Source organism: Ambystoma mexicanum, chromosome 1p (genome assembly GCF_040938575.1).
Source record: "Ambystoma mexicanum isolate Mex_15411 chromosome 1p, UKY_AmexF1_1, whole genome shotgun sequence".
Taxonomy (NCBI): domain Eukaryota; kingdom Metazoa; phylum Chordata; class Amphibia; order Caudata; family Ambystomatidae; genus Ambystoma; species Ambystoma mexicanum.
The window spans coordinates 111,559,251-111,581,452 of record NC_090921.1 but is presented as its reverse complement, the minus strand read 5'-3'; the positions used below and the strand labels follow the sequence as shown (position 1 = coordinate 111,581,452).

At 46.1% G+C, this 22,202-nt stretch overlaps 1 protein-coding gene across 1 annotated transcript in view; it reads right to left on the bottom strand.

Annotated features, from left to right (window-relative positions):
- The window catches only part of FGF11 (fibroblast growth factor 11), a 668,532-nt gene that overhangs the window by 130,056 nt on the left and 516,274 nt on the right, over positions 1 to 22,202 (bottom strand). The window contains exon 3 of the mRNA XM_069644469.1: positions 4,262 to 4,365. Within this exon, the coding sequence (XP_069500570.1) occupies positions 4,262 to 4,365 (104 nt within the window). The remainder of the gene's footprint in view (positions 1 to 4,261; positions 4,366 to 22,202) is intronic.

Here is a 22,202-nt window from a genome sequence, read left to right as displayed (position 1 = left end):
GAAGGTTATGTTCCTAAAGCAGGCCTCCTTCCATCTTTCAGCAATGGCTGCACCCACTTCCTTGCCACCTGCAGCCTTCAGTTTCCGAGAAAAAAGCAAACATTGCAGATGAAAAAATCGCTCAGCGGTCCAAGAGCAATAACACGCTCCTACCACGTGAGCAACAGAATGCAGCGGCCATTTTGTGTCCACGTGGAAGATGTGCTGCTGTCCTCCTACTTACAGATCAGCTGTCCCCATGGCAACAGTCAAAAGAAAATTCAGAAATTGACAACACTCCATTTCACGTACCGCTTTAGTCCACAGCAAACGGCAGAGAAGACATATGACCCCATTTTACAGGAGGACGGGGAACTCTTGTCCGAGCACCGGTACACCTGTTCTGTGGGCCCCCTTCCTTTCGTGACCCTCCAGCCACAGCTCCAGCTGTGTTGTCGGACCTGATAACAGGCCACCTAAGCCTGTGACTGCCTACGTCATCAAGTGAACCATCCCATTCTCTCAGGGCGCTCTGAAGGGCAACACATCACTTGTATCGTTTGCGAGGGAACAGTCTGTCCCAGTGTCTTGTGCCAGATCTCAGAGCTTTCTAGATAAGTACCCAGTACTGAGAATCCCAAATGCCTGCGTTGTTGGATTGCGCGTCCTACTCCAGCCGCCACTCCTTTGTTTCTCTGTCAGCACCACTGATAGAATTGTACCAAAACAGTAGTGGAACTGTGACTGTGAGGGACAGAGTAGGAAGGAAGGGAGCGACGTGCAACACATTTTTCAAGGGTGGTTGTCAGCCAATTGAGTTGAAACAGATTTCAGTTTAGTTGTAACTGATATCCGGTGGTAAAATGGAGAAGTGTGCTTGAAATTCACAAAGAACAGTTCTGGAATAGTGAAAATGGTTGCAAGAAGTGGTGGAGCTGTTAACAGTAAAAAAAGAAAGTAGTGAAACCGCGCTCCTGACCGTTCCCGCTCACTTCGACCACTGGTCAGCACGTTTCTCTTCCCCTTCACGCAGCCAAGTAACTACCTCCAGGTCAAGGGACGGAGACCCCAGCTTCACGCGGCACTTCAAGAGACCCTGGCTCGGCCTTCTCTTGGTACTGCTTCTCATGTAAACAGCCTCCCAGTGTAGGACCCCCTGCAGAGTTTCAGCATCACTCTGAAATGGAAGTCATGGAGCTGGCAAGACACCAGGTGAGTAGCTGGTCTTGCTCGATTGTGGCTTTGTGTGCCCTGTGGGTGGGGTCTGTTGGAGACACTGGTGTAGCCGTATGGGAAATATGGCTTGGGGTTCGTGCCCCTTCCCTGGCGAGCAGCTGGCAAAGCTAATGCTGCTCTTTGCCTGACAGACAGAGGTCCCATCAGGCCCTCTGGCACCGCACCCGAGCAATACATTGAGAGAGAGAGAGAGAGAGAGAGATAGGTTTGAGGCAGCTCTCATCCTGCCAACCAACGCACTAATTAAGGTTACATGAGCGCCTGCTGGCATTATATCTCGGGAAGCCCTTCCTCTGAGCCAAAAGTCTCCCAAAAGCAGTAACAGTTGGCTTAGGGTAGTGAATGGAGCCCACAGTCAGCTCAGGCATTCCTCTGCCACTCCTCAAGTCTTGTATCACCCAGCCCAGTGTACAGAGTATCTATGCGAGAGAGAGGAGGAAAGGAAAGGGGGAAAGAGAGCGATAGAGAGGGAGGGGGAAAAGAGGGAGAGAGCACGAGAGAGGAGGGGAAGGGAAGAGAAAGGGTTAAAGAGAGAGATAGAGAGGGAGGGGAAAAAGAGAAAGAGAGATGGGAAAGGAAAGAGAAAGGGTGAAAGAGAGCGATAGGGAGGGAGAAAAAGAGAGAGTGAGAGGAGGAAAGTAAAGGGAAAGGGGGAAAGAGAGAGCGATAGAGAGGGAGGGGGAACAAGAGGGAGAGAACACGAGAGAGGAGGAAAGGCAAGAGAAAGAGGTAAAGAGAGAGAGAGAGAGAGTGATAGTGAGGGAGTGAGAAAAAGAGATCGAGAGCGAGGCCGGAGGAAAGGAACGGGCAAAAGAGAGCGATAGGGAGGGGAAAAAGAGAAAGAGAGAGGGGAAAGGAAAGAGAAAGGGGTACAGATAGAGAGATAGGGATGGAGAACAAGAGAGGAAGAGAGGAGGAAAGGAAAGGGAACGTGGTAAAGAGAGAGAGCGTGGTAAGAGAGAGAGAGAGGGAGAAAAAGAGAGAGAAAGAGATAGAGCGTTAGAGAGAAAGAAAAGAGCGAGAATGAGAGAGGAGGAAAGGAGAGAGAAAGGGGGAATATAGAGAGACAGGGAGGGAGAGAAAGGAGAAAAAGAGAGAGGGGTAAAGGAAAGTAGTGATTCATGAATGAGCTTCTGCCCTGCTCATTTGCTTAAAGAAAGTACACACTTTCGACAATAGCACTTGACAGGCCATCTTTAGAGTTATCATTGTGTAGAGAGTTGTGTTCATGTGCCTAGCATGTGTGCGCGTGTGTCCATCTCTGAGTTTGCAGTTTGCTTAAGTGTGTTGTTTTTGTCTTATGTGACACTTAATTGTAAACTGTGTAAGCCAGTTATTTCTATGCACTTCTGTGCATTTAAGAAATGCACTTTTGTATGCAGAGTATGTAGTGGGGGAATTAAGAGCCTATAGCTCGTTCCTGCGTTTCTCATGCATCCCATTGCAGGAAATCATACGTGTTTTACCCAACAGGTAACAGAATTTTCCAGACTGACTTCAGAAAGGGATTTGGCGCGGCACATGCCCGCTTTATTAAATAAAAACGACTGTGTATGTTTGTGAAAGGGCACAATGCAGAAATCTTGTCATGTTGGCGCAAAATGAAACATAGGATTGTAGGCGACGTGATATACCGGGTAGAATGGGAAATACGCACAACTTGACCAACATGTGTGATTCTGAGCAAATCCCTTTATCAAATAGTGCCTCGTTTCCCCTAGCTTGCCAAACTGAGATCATCAAAAAGTGATTCGGTTACGTTTGCACTATAAAAAAAACCAAGAGGCGTGGCTTTACCTTCCATATGATGGTTAAACATGCCATATGGGACCTAACCTGGTATACGATGGCACTATAGGGTACATGATGTTTTATAGCAGTGTCTGGCAGGTGAAGCACAATTTAGCATGCTATAGCGATACCTGGTGTCTGATATTTCAATATATATGCCAGTGACTGGCCATATGAGGCATAACTGGCATAAGAAAGCCGTGTTCCTGCCTTATAATGGCTCTGCTGGGGGCAGCACCTCCATTACATATTAAGCTAGCACTCTAGTTAATATATGGTTACAAACAGTTTGTCCACTTTACGTATTCTGACAACATGATGGTTGACTCTCCAGGCACAACCTCTCTCTTTTTAACTTCCTTCTCCAAGTCTACAAAGCGATCAATGGTCGTGCTCCTCACTACCCATCTGATTGAATCTGAGTTTACTCACCATCTTGTCCCGTCTGATCCTCCTCTGCACTCCCTGTGCCTTGCCCCTTTCTCCCTACTCCACCCGCCATAACAATCCAAGCCAACCGAACCATGGAGCTCTTCAAAGCTCGGCTTAAACTTCACTTACTTGCTAAAGGGGGAGCTCCCCCTGCTCTTTTCCCCATCCTCTCTACTTGACACCACCACTGCCTCTAGTGACGCTTAATAATGTAATTTTATATATTGAAATGGTACTTCGCTTGACTTTGAAGGACTTGCCCTCTTAGGTTAATGTTATCTTTGTAAGTCGCTTGTTTTCCTTTATTTTTTTTCTGTTTGTTTTGTCCCTGGTATATGTCTGACCATTTTACACCCTCGCAAAGTGGCCCACTACTTGTTCTCATCTTTATGCTATAGTACAGGCACCCTTCGGGGGAATGCTTCCGCCATCTGAAAATGTGTTATTGTAAGTTATTCCTGATCGAAATTGACATCCCTGTTCTTCAAATAAATACAAATCCAAAATCTAAATACAGGTTAAATACAAAACAAAAAAGACACAGGAGAAAGGACCCACAGAGAAATGACACGGAACAGAGAATGCGCATAATAGCTACAGGATGTGGACTGTGCTGCAGGATGGGTGCCGTGAGTGTGGCAGAAGACTGCATGTGATGGCGCATCTGGAGACTGCCCTTGGGTGGTAGCAGTGTGCGGTATGAACATAACATAACATGAGTGCTCACATTTGGACAGTGGTAGAGTGAAATTGGCAGAGTGACTTGAGGGAGTAGCGAGTGGAGTGAGAGGGGATGGAGCGTGCTCAGAGCATCTATACTCACAGAGGCGTAGAGGTAGCCTTCGCTGTTCATCGCCACGTAGTTGCCAGATGCGGTGCTCTGGATGGCCACTATCCGCAGTCCCACAGGGATGAGGTTGAAGAGAGCTGGGGAAAGAAGGAGAGAGGTGCAAGAGTGAGTGAGTGCCGGATTCTTAAGGTGCTGGGAACTCAACCAAGGGTCAGTTGAGTCCAGGCTTTCAACGTTCAGTCAGCATTTACAGGGGAGTTTTCAGAGCTCCCCCATCCTCGGGAATCAGCCTCCTCACCAGGCAGCACTATCCACGTCCAGGAAAGCCTGCAATGTGCTGACACTGCACCCCTCCGTCGGTTTAACCCCTTAAGTGCTAAGGACGAGTATGCTCGTCCTTTTTGCATAGACTTGCATAATAGTCTGGCATGGGGTGGACCATTCAGCAGACCTCTTCGAAGTGGAGGCTGCACCGCAGAGCACCACAGCCCTCTAGTCTTCAGAACGGCACCTTGCAGTAACAATCTGCCCTGCACCACAGCAACACACAAGCTGCTGGAACTGCACAACGACTGCCAGTTCTGCTCATCATCCAACCAAGATGCATTGGAATCGTCCACAGCAGCACAGGCAATCAGTTCACACATTGTTACCGGTGCTGCAGGCAAATGACTGCTAGCGTTGCACACCCACACTAACTGGCAGTGCTGTAGAGAGAAAAGCAGCTGTCAGTGCTACAAAATAACAAAGGCTACAGCATAGGGCCTGATTCTGAGCTCATGATAAAAAAAGAGTGTGGAAATACAACATTCTCCCCTCCAGTTTCCAGCACCACCATTCCGAGGTGGGTGCAGAGCAACAGAGTTTCGAATCCCGGATCTGCGCTTAGAAACGGAACTCAGGTATGGTATTAGGCGCGTCATAAAAGAACAATTAAATAAATAAATATAACCACTTGTCAATGATGAACACCAATGCTGACTGCCAGTTCTGCCATTCCACATTGGCCTTCAGGTACTGTGCACGGACGACTGCCAGTTTTGCAGAGCGCCATCTACCAGTGCTACACACCAGGAGTTCACCCACAGCTAACTGCCTCTGCTGCAAACTGACATCTCTTGTCTCTGGTGCACACCAGCACTGACAATACTGCACATAAACACTGACTATCGGTCTTAGCAGCAACATTGTATTCCATTGCTGCCCACCTATACTGAACATCAGTGCTGCACAATACAACTGACTTCCAGTGGTCTGCACCAGGACAGGCGTGCACTACCTTTAACTAAGATAGACTCATGATTGAACCACCCTGCCTGAGAGTGCAGAGGGCTGGTAATTCCTTAGGATGCAAACATACACTCACTGCCAGAGGTCCACACCAGCAACACTGACTGCCTGTGCTTCAAACTAACACTGTACTGAGCTCACCACCCAAACACCAGAGGGCAGTGCTGAGCCCTTCATCTGCTCAATGGTCACTGCACCCCAGCCTCATTGGCAGTGTCCACACCATTGTTGGACTGCAGTTAGCCCCACACTACACACTGATGCTCCTTAATCCGGACCTGTAGAAAATACCCTACATGGAGGCAAACTGGCTATACTTCATAGCAGAAGTGTAGCACAGTATAGTGTCTTTTCCCTAATGCCATCCCCACACTAGCATTAACTGTAAACAGGTAACAATGGACACCAGTGCTATGTCCCAATATTGAACACACCACCATTTCCTGCAAAGTCTGCTATGTTTAACTGTGCAATCAGTAGTGGGTGGTCATTTTCTTTAATTGGGGGGGGGGGGGCGATAACGTGTCCCACAAATATGCGGGAGCGATCAAGTGTAGCGATGGAGCCAAAATCAACCAAGAGATGAGCAGTGGGTGCTCCCCACACATTTTTAAAATAATGGGTTCAAATGGTTCATTTCACAGCACTTTCTCTGAGAAATTGGGTACAAAGCCACACAGTTTGCAAATGGGTTTTGTAGGCTAACTCGTGAAACAATCCAATAGTTGCAAGTCACCACGAGTGCACAGGCCTATTTCCCAATGCATTTTCATGGCGCCTTTTCCCACAATATATGTCAGTATAAAAGACATGTTCACGCTGCCTGCGCCCGTACATGTCCCTGGTGGCTGCACTGCGTTCCCTTTGACAGTTAAAGCCAGCCCAGTAGCGCCGCTTCAGCTGCAGGAAGCAACTGAGGGACTGCTGAGTGTTTTCACTGTGCTGGCTTGGCTCGTCGGGGGGTGTGGGCGTGCGCCACCCCTATGTGCAAGTTGGATGTGCTGGGCTGACCTTTTGGGAGAAAAAGGCCAACTTTGTAATTTGGAGGGTGCACCAAACCCTTAGGTTGGGCGCTGTGGGATGTTTTAACCCACTAGTCTCTGCCCCGCAACATTACTGTGCGTTGTGTGCATCAGGAACATCAGAATGGCCGCTGCAAAGCATTATGCGTGCTAAAAATCACCCAGAAGTGTGCAGGAAAACCTGAAAAATAGGCCGCCAATCCACTTTTGCCTATGTCAGTGGTAACACAGGAGACCACTACCAAAACCTATCATTTGGCTGCCCACAGAGGAAAATGAAACTACTTGAAAAAGTAGTGCTGCATTGCTAGAGAAACACAGAGCTGCTTGAAAATCTGTTTTTTCTTGGCTGTTAAATTTGCAAAAATCATGGTTCCCAAACCTCACAAAAGATCCATCCTCCTTGTTGGGTGTTAAACATCACTTTACTTCAAGAATCCACCTAAGTACAATGTCAGCAGAATTACATCTATCAGAAGAAAGTCCACATTTAAAGATGCTTGCTTGGAAAAATATGTTAAAAATGGGCGCAGTCCCGCCGCTCGCCTGTGTCAGAAGCTGGCGATTACTTAACCTGTCTTTTAAACTGGTGCATTAAAATCAAAGTGTGGGTAAAGAAGAGACTTGCCATCAAATGCAATATAGGTTGCCACTATTTAATTTCTATGTTGAAAAAGACTGGAATTGAAGATATGCTTGCTTGTTTTTAAATTTGTAACTTTAATTTTCACAAAGAACAATGTCACAATTTACTGTGAGGTAACCTGATTCAGCTAAACTTCAACGAGGTTTCCCCGACTGAGGAACACACCATCCTTCTCCTTCCCACCAAGAGGACAGGAAATTTCATTTGGATGCTAATGAGAGAAGGAGGGGATTTGCTCTGCTGCTCTGGTAAAGAGACAATGGGCTTCTTGAGCTGAAAGGGAATGCTAATTTGGGGCATCAATAGAAAACAGCTGCTGGCAGGAACAAGCTCAGGTTGCATCTCTGGCTCAGCCAAGCCTTGGAGGCGGGGCTAGACTGAAAATGTGGATTTGGAATTGAAGAAACTATATGTTTGAGAAAAAGACTTATAGAAAATTGTGCCAAACTGGTAAAAATATGGAATTTAGAGGTTATTAAAATGAAAATGTCGCTCACAGTTTAAAACTACTCTGGAATCTGGGCGATATTCAGAGACTGAACCACAAAAATGTTGATATTGTAGCTATTGTGATTATGCTAGGAATATGAAAATGTACAGGAATATGCCCAGATGATATGTGCATGTATGTGGAAAAATTTGTACAGATCCGACAATGGGTAACCAACCAAAAGCACGAAAAACTGTCATTTGTGAACCACAAGTCTTAGGAAGATGAAACTTTGACAGATACGTGCCTTATTTAATCTGTAATGTAAATATGTATTATTAACAAGTTGGTGATATTGGAAATATGTTTTATATAAAAAATAGAAGTTCTGTACAGAAACAAAGGGGAGGGTTTTTCTCTGGACCATAAACACAGTGTCACTATGACACATCATGACACTCTGGTTGCTTCTCAAATCAGGGGAGAGTAAATTCTCTGACCTATCGGATTCTTAGAGGGTTGGGCATAGTATAATCAGCCTACCCACCCCATTGGGAAATACATAAATAGGGACTGTTGAGGGCCCAGAGACAAAAACATTCACTCATCAACTGATCTACTGGCGAAGAGCCCTGCAGGAAGAATCCAGATCCAGACTCCAGAACCCAGATCCAGACTCCAGAACCTTGAAGCAGAAGGCCCAATCCAAAAACGCTGAACCCTTCTCAGCTGGCCCTTAAAATCTTGCAACCCGATTTTAACCCCAAACCTCCAAGGGGCACAAGAAATTCAACAGCCTGGCTGTGCTGATTTGCTGCTTCTGGCCAATAACCCTTGCTAGAACCCAGAGATCCAAACCAGTAAAGCGGAGATGTAACCCAGACCAATCCGTCAGATCCAGTCCAAGAGGCCGCGCAGAGACCAGAGTGCCTTGCTGAAGTGCAGAACCAAGCGCCTGAATCCAGTCCGGTGGCGAGTGAATTCCAGTCCAAACCTTTGACCAGTTCTTTACGGGCCCATTCCAAACCCATAGTTGTGAGTATTTAGCATAGAACTGTCCATAGCCAATCTCTTAGTTTTACGTAATCCTATCCAACCCATTCCAACATATCCAGAACTGCATTGAAGAATCTCTTTTGTCCATCCTGAATCCTTCTCACATCCATACAATTCTGTGATAATTGTAGTGATAAATCATCTTCACGCTAATATATTTTTGAAGAAAGGCAAGCGTCTCGGCAGGCCCAATCAACCGGTGGTGCCACTGGGCTGGTGGGTGCGCTGTCGTGTAGCTTGTGGCTTCATAGACTCTCTAGGGTAAAGAATCTGTTTGTAATTCAAAAGCGCATCTCCCATTTGAAATCTTGACTCTTTTTGAGAAAAATCGACCTTTACTAAAACCTTCATATATTCGGAACCGTACATGCTAGGAACGAAATTTGAATGCCAACTCCTTATATTTTTTCTGTAATCGCATTTCTCGTGCACTGAAAAGTTTGCCGCGATTCTGCTTTTGGCTCAATTTCATTCCATATAAAACAGCTATTTCTTGCATTGAACTTTTGAATTCAATTTCCAATCGGCCAGTCATTCAAACATCATTGCTAGTGTGTACCTGAACCTATCCAAAGCTGCTCGCACTAGTTTTGAATCCCATTTAGCGAATTAAAGTCCTTTTTAGCATTTTTCCCAGTCATTTCAAATCGCATTCAACATAATTTGACCTGTTTTAAAATCATTCCTGTTCTCTCTAAGCTTGCTGGGGGAATTGGGATTGAACTTGCATTTGTTGATTGTATATTCCTGAAACTTGTGTGCCCTCATTCCATCTCTTCATATTGCACATTAGGGGGGATTGAGTAGTAACAGGGGGAAAGAGTGATTACATTGTCTTTGATTGAATTCATATCAAGTTTCATTTCTGTGCTGCATTAAGTTCATATAATTGCATTTCATTGAACCCACACAAAGTTTTATTCTCTGCTACATTATTCTTCTCACCCATACTCCTATTGATTAAAGAGACTGTTGATTGTTGTGATATCACCCATTGCTGATCAGTGCATAAATATTAATACGTGTGATATCTAGATATTGTTCATTTTCATAAAAGTGTGATATATATATATTGTTTAATTCATCAAATAAATCTTTTAACTTCGCAAAACAACCTTCTTCTTTGTTCAGTGAGACCGGGGGGATTCAAAGAGAGGGGCGTTATATAAGGGTACATCATCCAGAAATAAAAGAACTTTTCTTTTGACATAAAAATATATAAATTAAGGGTTCCAGCTGGGCATCTCACGCTAGGCATTGACTTAGTTGGAGTGCTGGGTTGAAACCAGTCGTCTGGGATTTCTGAATTAGATATACCACTTGTGACAGCTTAATACAGTGTGCTAACTGACAGGGTACATAAATCCTGTTGGGCTACCACGCTGTGTTACACTGTAAAAGCTCCCCTCAAAAGGGAACGCTCTAAGGAAACGGTCTGTTTTGCAAAAATAAAAGAAAACTTCTGAAATCAATATTTCCAGAATGGCGACATTGGTGGAGATCAATTTGGCTAGAGACCACCTTTTGCATAAGTTATTTGTGAGATGTGAATGGACAGAGCAGGATCAGAATGTGTGGTTGCAGGCAATCACACAACAGATCACTGCAACAGGGTTAGATATATGGAAATACCAGTGTCCCTTCACATGTGGCCTTGAGTGAACTATATATGGCTCCTAAGGCTAAGGATGAGCAGAATAAGTTTGCCAAAATTGCGGAATATCTATATTTATCTATTGGAGCTATGCAGGATAAATATGCTGAAGGCCAAGATCTGGCAAGTGGCAACTGATGGCATTAGAAATGGCCCAAACTGATCTGCACTCTTCTGAGCAGAGGCTACAGAGGAGCCAGGAGTCTGAAAATGAAAGCAGGCAGTATATAGTCAAAATAAAAGAGGACATGGGTATCCTGCAGCAGGAAAAGGCAGAACAGGATACCAGAATTCTGGCCTTGCAGAAGGAGTACCAAGACAGTTTGGACTCCCTACTGCAGAGCTAGAAAAAAGCTGGAGCTATAGATACCTTTCAACAGGGCATGCGCAGAGCAGGTAGCCACCCTGCAAAGCCTACTAGATTGAGAGAAAGAGGAGAGCAATAAATGAATCCTGAAAGACCTGGGCAGAATTTGATGAAGAGCGCCAGAAAGCTGGTGCGCTTCAAAGACAGAGGGACAACCTGGCGGCACAGAGGCAGGCTCTTGCTCAGGAAAGGGACACCTTAGGCCAGGAAGTCTGTCACTTAAATGAGAAAGTAGAAGAAAATCACCTGGCCCTTCAGGGACTGGGTGACCTCCAAAAAGAGCATGCAAGATTGTTAGAGCACACCAGGAGGGTGGAGGATGCTCTAGCAAGGAAGGACCAGGCCAGTATGGACAGGACTCAGGAGGTAACCGTCCTGCAGCAAAGACTGGCCCAGTAATCAAAAACAACCCAGGAAGCACGGAAAGAAAATGAGGCTCTCTGTGAGAACAATGTCAGGCTCCACAGGCAGGTAGCCATGCAAGAGAGATTGATAGAGACCAGTAAGGCCTTGATTGAGGAACAGAAAGCTCAGGTTCTTGCATGGCAACAGGGAGCAGGGGCTGATAGAGATGAGGTTCGCTGGGAAAGGAAAACACCTGAGCATAACCTCAGGAACCCTAGTACCAGGGGCCTTCACCTCTTCCAATCCCTGGACTCTGCCACCCCCATGTCCACTGGCGCACATGAGCCCAGGGCCACGGGAATGGTATATTTCAATCCAATCAGAAGTATGGGACTCCTAGACCAGCACCTCCCAGGAATGGATGGGCGGGCATCTGGGTTTGGGTACCAAAATACTGTGAAGTTTAGTGTGGAACTCCATGAGAGTAGGCCCAACTAAGGGCATCCTGAAAACCTCTGCCCAGCTAGGACAGTGGGGGGGGTATCCATCAAATCCTGGGAGCAAGGAGGAATCAGAAGACTCCTCTTAGCGCCCCAGGACACAGGAGACTAGGTCCCCACATTCTGCCAGCCATTCCCAGGCTCGCAGAATCAGGGAGAACCTAGAAGACCAGACGGGCACCTCTGGGAGCAGTGCCTCTGAGTCAGAGGAGGAATGGACCAGTGTTAGCCGAACCAAGCAGGCCAATAAGGCAAAAAGGGCCTTGATTAAGGACCCCTTAAAGCAAATTAAAGCAATAAGTAGCGTCATCACGCCTTATCATAAGAGCGCTAAGTATTCTGTTTGGGAGCACTTATATCTTTGAGCAGATGGAAACTTTCCATTTGAAAGACAGCAGTAGCTGTATTCAGTATGTGAAATGGACCTTCTCACCAGAATACTCCAGCTTCTTTGCGGGGCTAGAGGACCAAAATCATTGTAGGTGGTCCACCTATAGGGCGGCCATCTTGAAAGCATTTTTCTGTACATAGAAATCCTCAGGAGGCTCGCAAGGCAGCCTACAACTTGCATTGTGGGGAGGATCAGGCCCCACAAGAATGTGTGCAGGAACTAAAGCGTGCCTTTGAGCAGACCACCAGAAGGGTGCGCACGGACAGCAAAGAATTTGTCAATGCTTTTTTCCATGCTCTACCAAAGTACATCATAACCCAGCTAGTGAAAGATTTTCATGAGAAAAGATCACTAGACTGGGTCATTGAACAGGCCACCTGAAATTATGAGGTGCAAAAGCCCATAGAAAATAAGAATAATCCTAAACGCCCCAAACCAACCAACACCCCTGCTGCTGCTAAGGTGGTCAGAGGTGAAGGTTGCCCCATTTTAGATTTGGAGATGGGGGCCCTAAAAACCCACCTGCATAAAATCAGAGCAATCCCAAGCCCAGAATCCCTCACTCACCTGACTACATAAGTCCCTGCTACAAGGGGACCCGACCCATCCTGGGTTATGTGTGGACTCCTCCAGCCCAAGGGGGGGGGGATCCAACCAAGCACCAGCTAACCCAGGAAACTTCCCTCCTCACTTCCCTATTAAATGACTCCAATCAAGCAATCCCACTAAGTCAGTGCCTGGTCTGGGATGCCCAAAGGAAGCCCTTATTTATATATTTTTATGTCCAGTTCGTGTACTCTGGATGACAACCCTTATATAACACCCCTCTCTTAGAATCCCCCTGACCCCACTGAGCCAAGAAGTAAGTTTGTTTTGCAAATTTAAAAGGTTTATTTGAGAATTAAACAATATATATATGTATCGCACTTTTATAATAAATTAATAATTGATATCAAACTTGTGAATATGAGCAGTAATTAGCAATAGGTAATCCTACAATAGCACAGTTCTGGTGACTTATGACTAGGAACAGGGGAATAAGGTATCAGAGAATGCTTTATGGTTTCAAGGAGATGCAAAGATGAATAAAAGGCAGTACAGAAATAAACTTGATATGATTTCAGCAAAAGATAATATGATCACTTTTTCTCGCACAATTCACTCCCCCCCCCTATGCAATGTAAGGAGATGGAAGTAACACACACAATTCTCAGGAATACACACAAATGCAATACAAAGTTCCAGTTCCCCCCAGCGAGCTTAGAGGAAAACAGGTATGATTTTAAACACAGGCAAAATCCTTTTAAATATGGTGGCAATGAAGTGAAAAATATACTCAAATTGCTTTTAATTCCTTACAGGAGGTTCAGGGTGAGTGAGAGATACTTTAAATCAGTTCAGGCCAGCCCTATCAATGATTCAGGGATGGTTATCAAGTTGAAAACAGAATTCCATGATGGAAGCAAAAGATAAATGTTTTCACACGTGGCTGGAATGAAGCAAAATGTCAAATCGCAGCAATTTAGTCGCATGCGTCGAGCGCAATTACGGAGGCACTATAAGGAGTAGCAACGGAGATACGGACGATTTTGTGAAGATAGAGTCTCGAAATGAAATTTTAAAGTTCAGAATGACAGATGACAGTTTTGCAGCTTTGAATCAAAAGAAGGGACACAATTTCTATGATGCAGTTCTCAATAGGTTAAAATAGTTTGAATTAGATTATGTTAAACTAAGAGATTGGGTTTTGCACAGTTCTGGCTGAGTACTCACACTATATTTTGGAAAGGAATGCGACTTTGTCACGGATCGGGCAGGATTGGCTGCGGTTCTCTCGCCACTGGGTACTGGTTCTGCGCACAGCGATTTGGGTCAGCTATCAGCGATCTGGTCTTGGTCTGGTCTCTCTGGATCTCTGGTCTCTCTGGATAATTCTGCCTTCTGGATCTGCTACCGGTTCTGGCAAAGGTTCTTGGCAAAGAATTCAAACAGCTCACCCGGCTGTGAATAGTTTGGTTAGGTTTTGAGGCCTGCTGAAGAGAACTCAGCTTGTGGGTTAGGCCTTTGCTTTGAGTTCTGGAGTCAGAGTTCTAAGTTCTGGTCTCTGTCTTGCTGGAGTCAGTCTGGATCTCTGGATGTGAAGTCGCCTGTCAGCGTGCTCTGCAAGGAAATGGAAATTGAATGTCCCTACCTGTCCTGCACAGTCTCCTTTTATGTGTTTAGAAAGTGGGTGGGCCGGCTCATTCTGCATGCCCAACCCTCTCAACTTATCATTGGCCAGTTCCTCCTCTCTCCCTCGAGTGGGCGAACTGGGTTGTGAGTCAGAGTGATGAGGTAGGTTTATGGTCAGAGAATCCTCCCCTTGTCAAATTGCACACAAATCTATTTCTGATCCAAATACCCATTTATCTATGTACAATTTTTCTAATATTATATGTCCAGTTAACATATTTTCTGTAGCAACAAACCATCCGGTCCCTGTCTTTGTAAGATGTCGTGTCCACTTATGACAGAATTCTGCCCTTTTCATCAAGAACACAACCTCTAAACTTTTCCAGATTTTACACAAATGTGCACAAGGGATATGGGTTTCAGATGATAAAGTGTCAGATTTTTAACATGCATACATTTGGAGTAACAACCTTATTTTCCGCTACTACTTCCCAGAACATACCACAGAGTCCTGACACCTCTTAAAATGTCCACAGAAAAATCACAAGAATGATGATATTATTTATATAATTTTTACAAGTCCGCACTATGATTTATCCATCTTTTTAAAATTATGCTCTGGCCCCGAAGGGGTGTGGTTTTCCAAAGCACATGGTGGAATTTCTGGTTTATCCACTTCCCCCAAGCTCAGCTTGCTCACAGATGCAGTGCCCCTCCCCGACTCCTTCCAAGAGGAAGCCATTTACGACCCCCTAATTTAACATTTGCCTGGGCCAAGGGAAGTGCTTTGTTTAGTTTCCTGCAGTCCCCAGGTGCCACTCCCCTAGTTCAATCAGAGAGGTGTCATCTCCTTTTGGCAGGGGCAGCAGAATTCAGCCAGGCCTGGGAACACAGCTGCTGATCAAGTTTCAACTCCTGTCGGGGGTAGTTGTCAGGCAGATTTCAATCTCTTTAGGCCAGGCTTCAGCTAAATGTCACTTTGGTTCCCAGTTTTCTACATTCAAACCAAACTTGCAATTTTTTACACATGCAGCTAGAATGCTGATTCTAAGTTCAAAACCATGACATTTAACAGTTGCAAACTATGTGACACTCAACAGTAGGTCACTCATTTAATTTAAACATTTAGATTTTAGTGGCTTTCAGTCCAATTTAACTTAGGCTGCTGACATCCACTGCTCAGCCAGTTTCATTATGAACATTATTTTAGGCTCTTTCTTTTCCCAGATTTTGTATGCACACAAGACTGCATTCTGCCAAATGTCTGTTGGTGTTCAGTGAGATTTTTGAATATCTTGCAATGTTTAAAATAGGCATTTTTAGCATGCATTTCAGAGAAACAAAGGTGATTTCAAAGCGCTTTCTGAGCTAACAGGCACTGCTGTTTTTCCTTTGGCACCACATTTCACTCATGGCGCTTCTGGCCTATCACGCTCGCACTGGTGGGTGGCAGGTCAGGCGACCATTTTGGTGTGCGCAAAACTGCGCGGTTTTCCTGGATTCTGGCGCAAATGTGGGCTTTTCCGCCCTCTTGGATTTCCTAAGCCCACAGCACCAAGTGTTGCAGCATAATAGTCCAAACGTGGGTCATGACACCCAACACCCCCCAGGAGGGAAGAAATTCCCCAAATCCTGGAGAGAACTTCTTCCCCAGGTACCCACAAAACTTTCAGCCCCAGAACAATCCATCCTTCCTTCCCCACTTTCCTGAGCCCAGACAACCTAATCTGGGAGAAGGGAGGCCAAGGGTGGAGGGGTATCCAATTCTTCCAAACCCAGGGTATTATCAGAGAAGGGATAGCTACCCTTCCCGGGATCAGCCCGTGGGAGAAATGAGAACCCTGTATCAGCCTGATCTGGTGTCACAGCTAGAGCGCCAGGTCCAAAACATGGCACAGGATCTGGGTCGCATGCTGAGGGCTCAACAGAACCCTCAGATGAGCATGCCGGCGCAGAATGCCTCAAACTCCGGACCTGGTGCTCCAGAACAATGAAAGGGGCAGCACCCGACAACCCACCGGTTCCCAGGGAGGAGGCTCAAGAGGAAGGGGGGTGCAAAGCCTTGGATGAAGCCTCCTTCCCCACTTGTAGAAAGCCCCTGGAAACACAGAAACTGGAACCAAAATCTCCTTCCCCTGAAAGTCTGCCACCCAAGGAGCAGAGGGGGGGGGGGGTAGGAGAAACAAAGAACCCAAACAGACCCATTTTGTGGAGGAGGAACAGATCTTTCAATTTGAAGGAGAGGGATCTTCAGAGGATCCTGGGAAAAGGATCTTGCCCTTCAGAGATGGGGGAACTGCTCCCAAAGAGAAATGGGTCCCAAAGGATGCAAATCCAGACTGGGGAGACGTGGGGACTGAGCTAGCGCCGCCCCTCATCCTACCCCAGAACCAACAGCATGAAAATCCCCTTGTTCAAACCCATCCTGGTTACTGCCTCCAAAAAGGGGGGGATCAGCCCTGCACCAGAACGAGGGGAACCCAAAACTTCTCCCATATCTAGTCATCACCTTTTCTTTGCAGATTCCCAAGACTCCAAACAGAATTCTGCCCAAATCTCTTTTCTACCAGTGTCCAAAACTAAGAAACTAACGCACCAGTTGTCCACAAATGTACATTATCTGCGCCCCCTTGCGGAGAAGGAGGGAAGATTCTATGCCCCGGTACAATTACAGGGCCAGGGTACAATTTTGGCACTGGTGGACACTGGATCCCAAGCTACCCTTCTGTCCAAAAAGGCCTTTGATAATCTGAATTCAGTAAGGGGGAGAATTACCGAATTCCTCTCACCCTTCTTCCTGGACAACTTCAGAACTTTGATGGGAAGGAAATTCCCATCGAGGGGACTGCAGATTTGGACATTAAAATTGGGTGACACAAGGTGAAGCACTTGGTCATAGTTGTGACTCCAGAGGGCACCCCTTGTTTACTAGGGAATGACCTCGTGCGAAGGTTGTCACCCCTAATTGATTGTGTAAACAAGGTCCTCTGGACCCAGAGTAGCCGACCAATAAAATTAAAACAGAGTGTCAACCATGTTAGTTTAAACGGCACATGACACATGGTTGAACATAAATCTGACCAAGTAGAATTTCACTTCCAGAACAACCAAATCCCAGACGTGACAGTAATAGCAGTCGGACAACAAACTGGTGATGGGGGGGTCCTCTCTATTTCTGAAAATCAACCTTCCTTCCAGTTTAAGGTGGCATTCCACACTAGAAGGAAACACTCTGAAATTCTTTACCAATCCACAATCAGACATTCCCAATCCTATTGTCCAGAAAGATGAGAAATCAGCTCAGGGCCTGGCTGATATTCAGCAAAATGGAGAGCAGTTGTTCATCCCTGTTCAGTTAAATGAAGGGAAGAACTCTGTTCTTGCACGAGTGTGTGTGAACAACGGTAAGAGCTTCATCAGCGAAGCCATGTTCCGCCAACTCCCAAAAGATCCAGCCATTCCCACATTTAGACTCATAGACAAATGGGAAATGGACCTGGACCATGGACCTCCAAACATCTCCTGCCAAGCAGGTGTATGCTCAAAATCTCCATAGGCCACAAGAGCATAGTCCATAATTGTTGGGTTGTGCAAGACGTCACTGCCGCCATTTACTTAGGCAGTGACATTCTCAATCGCTTTGCCATTAGTTTGGACCTAATAAACTTTAAAGCTTGGTCCCGATTAGCGGATAATCCCATGGGCTTAGATAACCCATAGAAAGCATTTAGGTCAGCTCAATTGCTGCCTTATGCAGTTGAAATTCAGATTGGAGAGGAAGTCGCCATCTCAGAAAGGACCCGACAATTCTCCCTGGAAGTGAAAGTTAAAAGAGCAGAGAAATTGAAAAACCCTGATGCCTATATTCATCTAAATGCCTCTCTCCAACAGCAAGGGTTGGGGGTGAACCCAACACCATTAGTCAACATAGAACATGACACCATTCCAATAGAGGTGGATAACAGAGACTCAAAGAGTATCACTCTAGTCGCAGGCACCATTATTGGAATGGCGGTTGATGACCTACATGTTTCCATAGATTTAGGCAATGAACTGTTAGGACCAATCCCCAACACCAGACAGGATCTTTACCCGGCATGGGGGGAACTTCCTGGTGTACACATCCTGCCCTTATGGTAAGGAGGATGTGACCTGTGACTTCAGGAGGGATGAGGTGATTTTCCAGGTCCATGAGGGCTGCCTTTCCCACCTGAAGTCACCAGTCCAAATCAGCACTTTGACCAGGGACTTCTCCACCCAGCTGGAGGAGGCCACTGAGATAGAAAAACCAGAAGTCTTTCCAGGCTTCGGGCAGATGGTTGAAGAGAGAGTCAACCTAGCTGATGCCTGTGGGACTCTGGAGCAGAAGCAAACATTGAAACAAGTTTTCTTGGATTTTCAGGATCTCTTTGCGGTATACTCACATGACTGCGGTCGCACCGACATCCACACAACAACAATTCCCACTGACCCTGGAATGACTCCAGTGTTTGTGAAGCAATATCGCTTGCCTCTCTCATCAATGGAGTCCCTTACTGAAATAATTAAGATCCTTGAGTCCCGTGGGATAATCCGTCCAGTCCACAGCACCTTCAATAATCTGGTGCTGGGGATATTGAAGCCAAACGGCCAGTGGAGACTCTGCGCCGACCTTAGGGAGCTCAACAAACGGGTCCATACTTCCCGATGGCCTCTTCCCTACATTGACCAAGGGCTGGCCCAGATGCAGGGGTCACAGGTATTCACTGCAATAGACCTGACCAATGGGTACTGGACTGTACCTGCCAGTAGGGAGGACCAATACAAGCTGGCCTTTACATTTGGGGGGCTGCAGTACACATGGACCCGGACTCCCTTCGGATATATCAACTCCAGCAATAAATTCAACATTTTTCTACATAAGGCCATGCCCAACCTGGGAGAGAGGGGTAACCTGGCCTATGTAGATGATGTCCTCATCGAAAGCTCAACTGTGGAGGAACACATAGCGGAGATCCGTTATGGTCTGATATAGTTTAGGGCTGCCGGAGCAAAACTTTCCTTTCAAAAGGCACAGTGGTGTAGAACCCGTGTCAATTTCTTGGGGTATGAGATTACTCCTCAGGGGTCTCTGTCCCCAGGAAAAGAAAGTGGAAGCACTCCAGAAATTGAAAGACCCCACAACTCTGCGGGAACTAAGGAGCCTCCTTGGACTGACTAATCCCAGTAGAAAGTTAATTGAGGACTACGCAGAGATCACAAGATCCCTGATTCATCTTTTGAAGGGGGAGTCAAGTGGGAGTGGGGTCCAGAACAAGCCGAGGCAGTAGAACAACTCAAAAGAAGCCTCTCAGAAGCACCTTGCCTAGCTTACCCTGTCAAAAACAAGGAGTTCTTCTCAGAGACAGAGTTCTCTAATACATGCTTGACTGCAGTATTATATCAAAAGCATGACTAGGTAAATAAAGTAATCTCCTATGCGAGTAAAACTTCATCCTCTGTGGAGGAAAAATTCTACGATTGTGAGAAGGCCCTCCTGGCAATGGTGTGGGCATTGAAGAGTTACTGCCCGTTTATCCAGGGACAGCACATCATAGTGGGGACTCCACACCAGTCTCTGCAATATCTCCAAAGTGACAGAATCCGGGCCGGAAATGTGAGTAATTCCCAAATTACTTCCTGGATTCTGTCAATGCAAGGCTTTCCTGTGGATGTCAGATATGGCCAAAACAAGAAGAGTCCCCTCGCGCAAGGTCTGGCTGACTTGCATGATTGTGCTAGAGAAAACTGTCTCGAGGACGAGAGTCTAAAAATCAAGGAAAACATAGAGGCATACCTCAATTCCCCACACAAAGTCTTTGAAGAAGACAAGTGTGAGGGAATGCCCACTGTCTATGTGGATGGATGCTCTTACCATGTTGACAACAACGGGGAAAAATAACTTGTGGCCGGCGTAGGGAATGCCTGGGTGAATGAGACCCCAGAACCCTCCGCTGGGTACAAGATTGGTCCCCGAAGTAGTCAAGTGGCAGAGTTGATGGCTGTGCATCAAGCCATCCTCACTGCTGTCCAACATCAACTCCACGAACTGGCCATAATCACAGATTAGGATTATGTACGGAACGGGTTTGTGGAGCACATGGTTAACTAGAAAACCAGAGGCATGTTATGTGCTAACAACAAACCCTTGAAACATGGGAAATTAATTAAAAATATTGATGATCTGGTCACCTCGAATGGGATGACCATCTACTGGAAAAAGATCAAGGGTCATTCTAAAGTAGAGGGACCAGACAAAACTGGAAATGACTTAGCTGATCAGCTGGCCAAAACCGGAGCCATCCAAGGGAATCTCCTAGAGATCGAGTCCCTGTTGGGGGAGATCCAGGTCACTGCTATCACTAGGTCCCAGACAAATGCTCACAATGAACTCTCAACTAACAATGGAGTAATGAGACCCCAGATGCTGATTTGATTACGGCTCAAAAAGGGGAATCCAATAATTGGTAAGTTTTATCAACACATTGAAGACCCTGATAACTTTCCCCTGGCGGATACCGATTACATTGGGAAAGAGGACCTCAGAGTGTTGATGAAATGCCCAAAAATGTTCCAAATCCAAGACAGTTTGTTGGTAAGGAGATCCCTAGCTGGCCATGATCAGTGGGTGGTCCCCATTCCGAAGCCTGATGTTAAATCACGCCCATGATGTGGCCACAGCCGGTGATAGGGGGTTTCATACCACACTTGAAATCTTAAGAGAGGTTGCATACTGACCACACATGGGGCAGGACCTCGACCAATACTTGAAGGGTTGTCTTGTGTGTGCACAATTTCAGCCAACATCCGTCACACACCGTGCGCCTCTCCAAAAGAGGGGGATGACACTGCCATGGTCAGATTTACAAGTCGATTTCATTGGGCCCGTGATTCGCTCCTCTAGGGGAAACAAGTGCATGTTGACCGTGATATGCTTGTTTACTAAATGGGTGGAATGTCTCCCGGCCCCAAACTGCAAGGCAGAAATAGCAGCTGTCCTGAAGATCAACGACATCTTTTCGCGTTTTGGACTAACCCAAAGGATCGAGTCAGACCGAGGTAGCCATTTCACCAGCAAACTAATGACAAAGATGTGGGAGATACTTGGGGTCAAAAGGAAGCTACACATTGCTTACCGGCCAGCCTCTAGTGGTTAAGTGGGGAGATACAACAAGACAATTGTGAGCATATTAAAATTTGTGGCAGATTCGGGGCCGGGTTGGGATATTCGATTACCTCTTGTCCTAATGGCCATCAGATCTACCCCTTCATCTGCAACTAAAATGTCACCGTTTGAGCTGATGACTGGACGCAGGATGGTGCTTCCCCAGCATCTGCTCTACAGAACCCAAGAGCAGACATTGATCAATGCCTCCACAACTCATGTGTATGTTGACAATCTGAGAAAACACCTTCAACATGCTTTTGCCAATGCTCAGTGAAATCTAGAGAGATCTGCAGACAGCATGAAGACCCACTATGACTTAAAGACTACCAGACAAGAATACAATGTAGGAGACGGGGTATAATTATACAATTTCCAAAGGAACCAGGCCAAACAGCGCACATTTTTGCCTACCTGGAGGGGTCCTTTTGAAATTATAGACAAAATTTCACCAGTCACCACAAAATCCACATCCCCAAAGGCAGTTTGGCAGAGGGGGAAGATAAGTGGGTCCATATTAACCAACTAAAGTGTTACCATCCTAGGCACACTCTGCAGCAACTGGAGGAGTCTCCTGGAACCCCAGAGGGGATCACTCCAGCTCCCTAGAACCCAACTATAAAATATTCCATATATAGTCCATGATTTACCATAGAAAAATGTGTCCTGATTTATCAAAATGTATGTATCCGTCCCACTACATTAATAGTGGTGGGGAAATGTCTACAAATATGCTTTTGCTTTGTCATCCTAGGATTGGAAACCATGGAGAGTAACCAAGGAGGAGTACCCGGGGACCGGGAGGAAAGATCCGAGTGGCCCGGAGTATTGCGCCATACTCACATCAGGACTGGGCGAGGAGAATCAATCGATCCACCCCTGATGGAGGAAAAGATTATGAACTTTGCCATTTTGGGA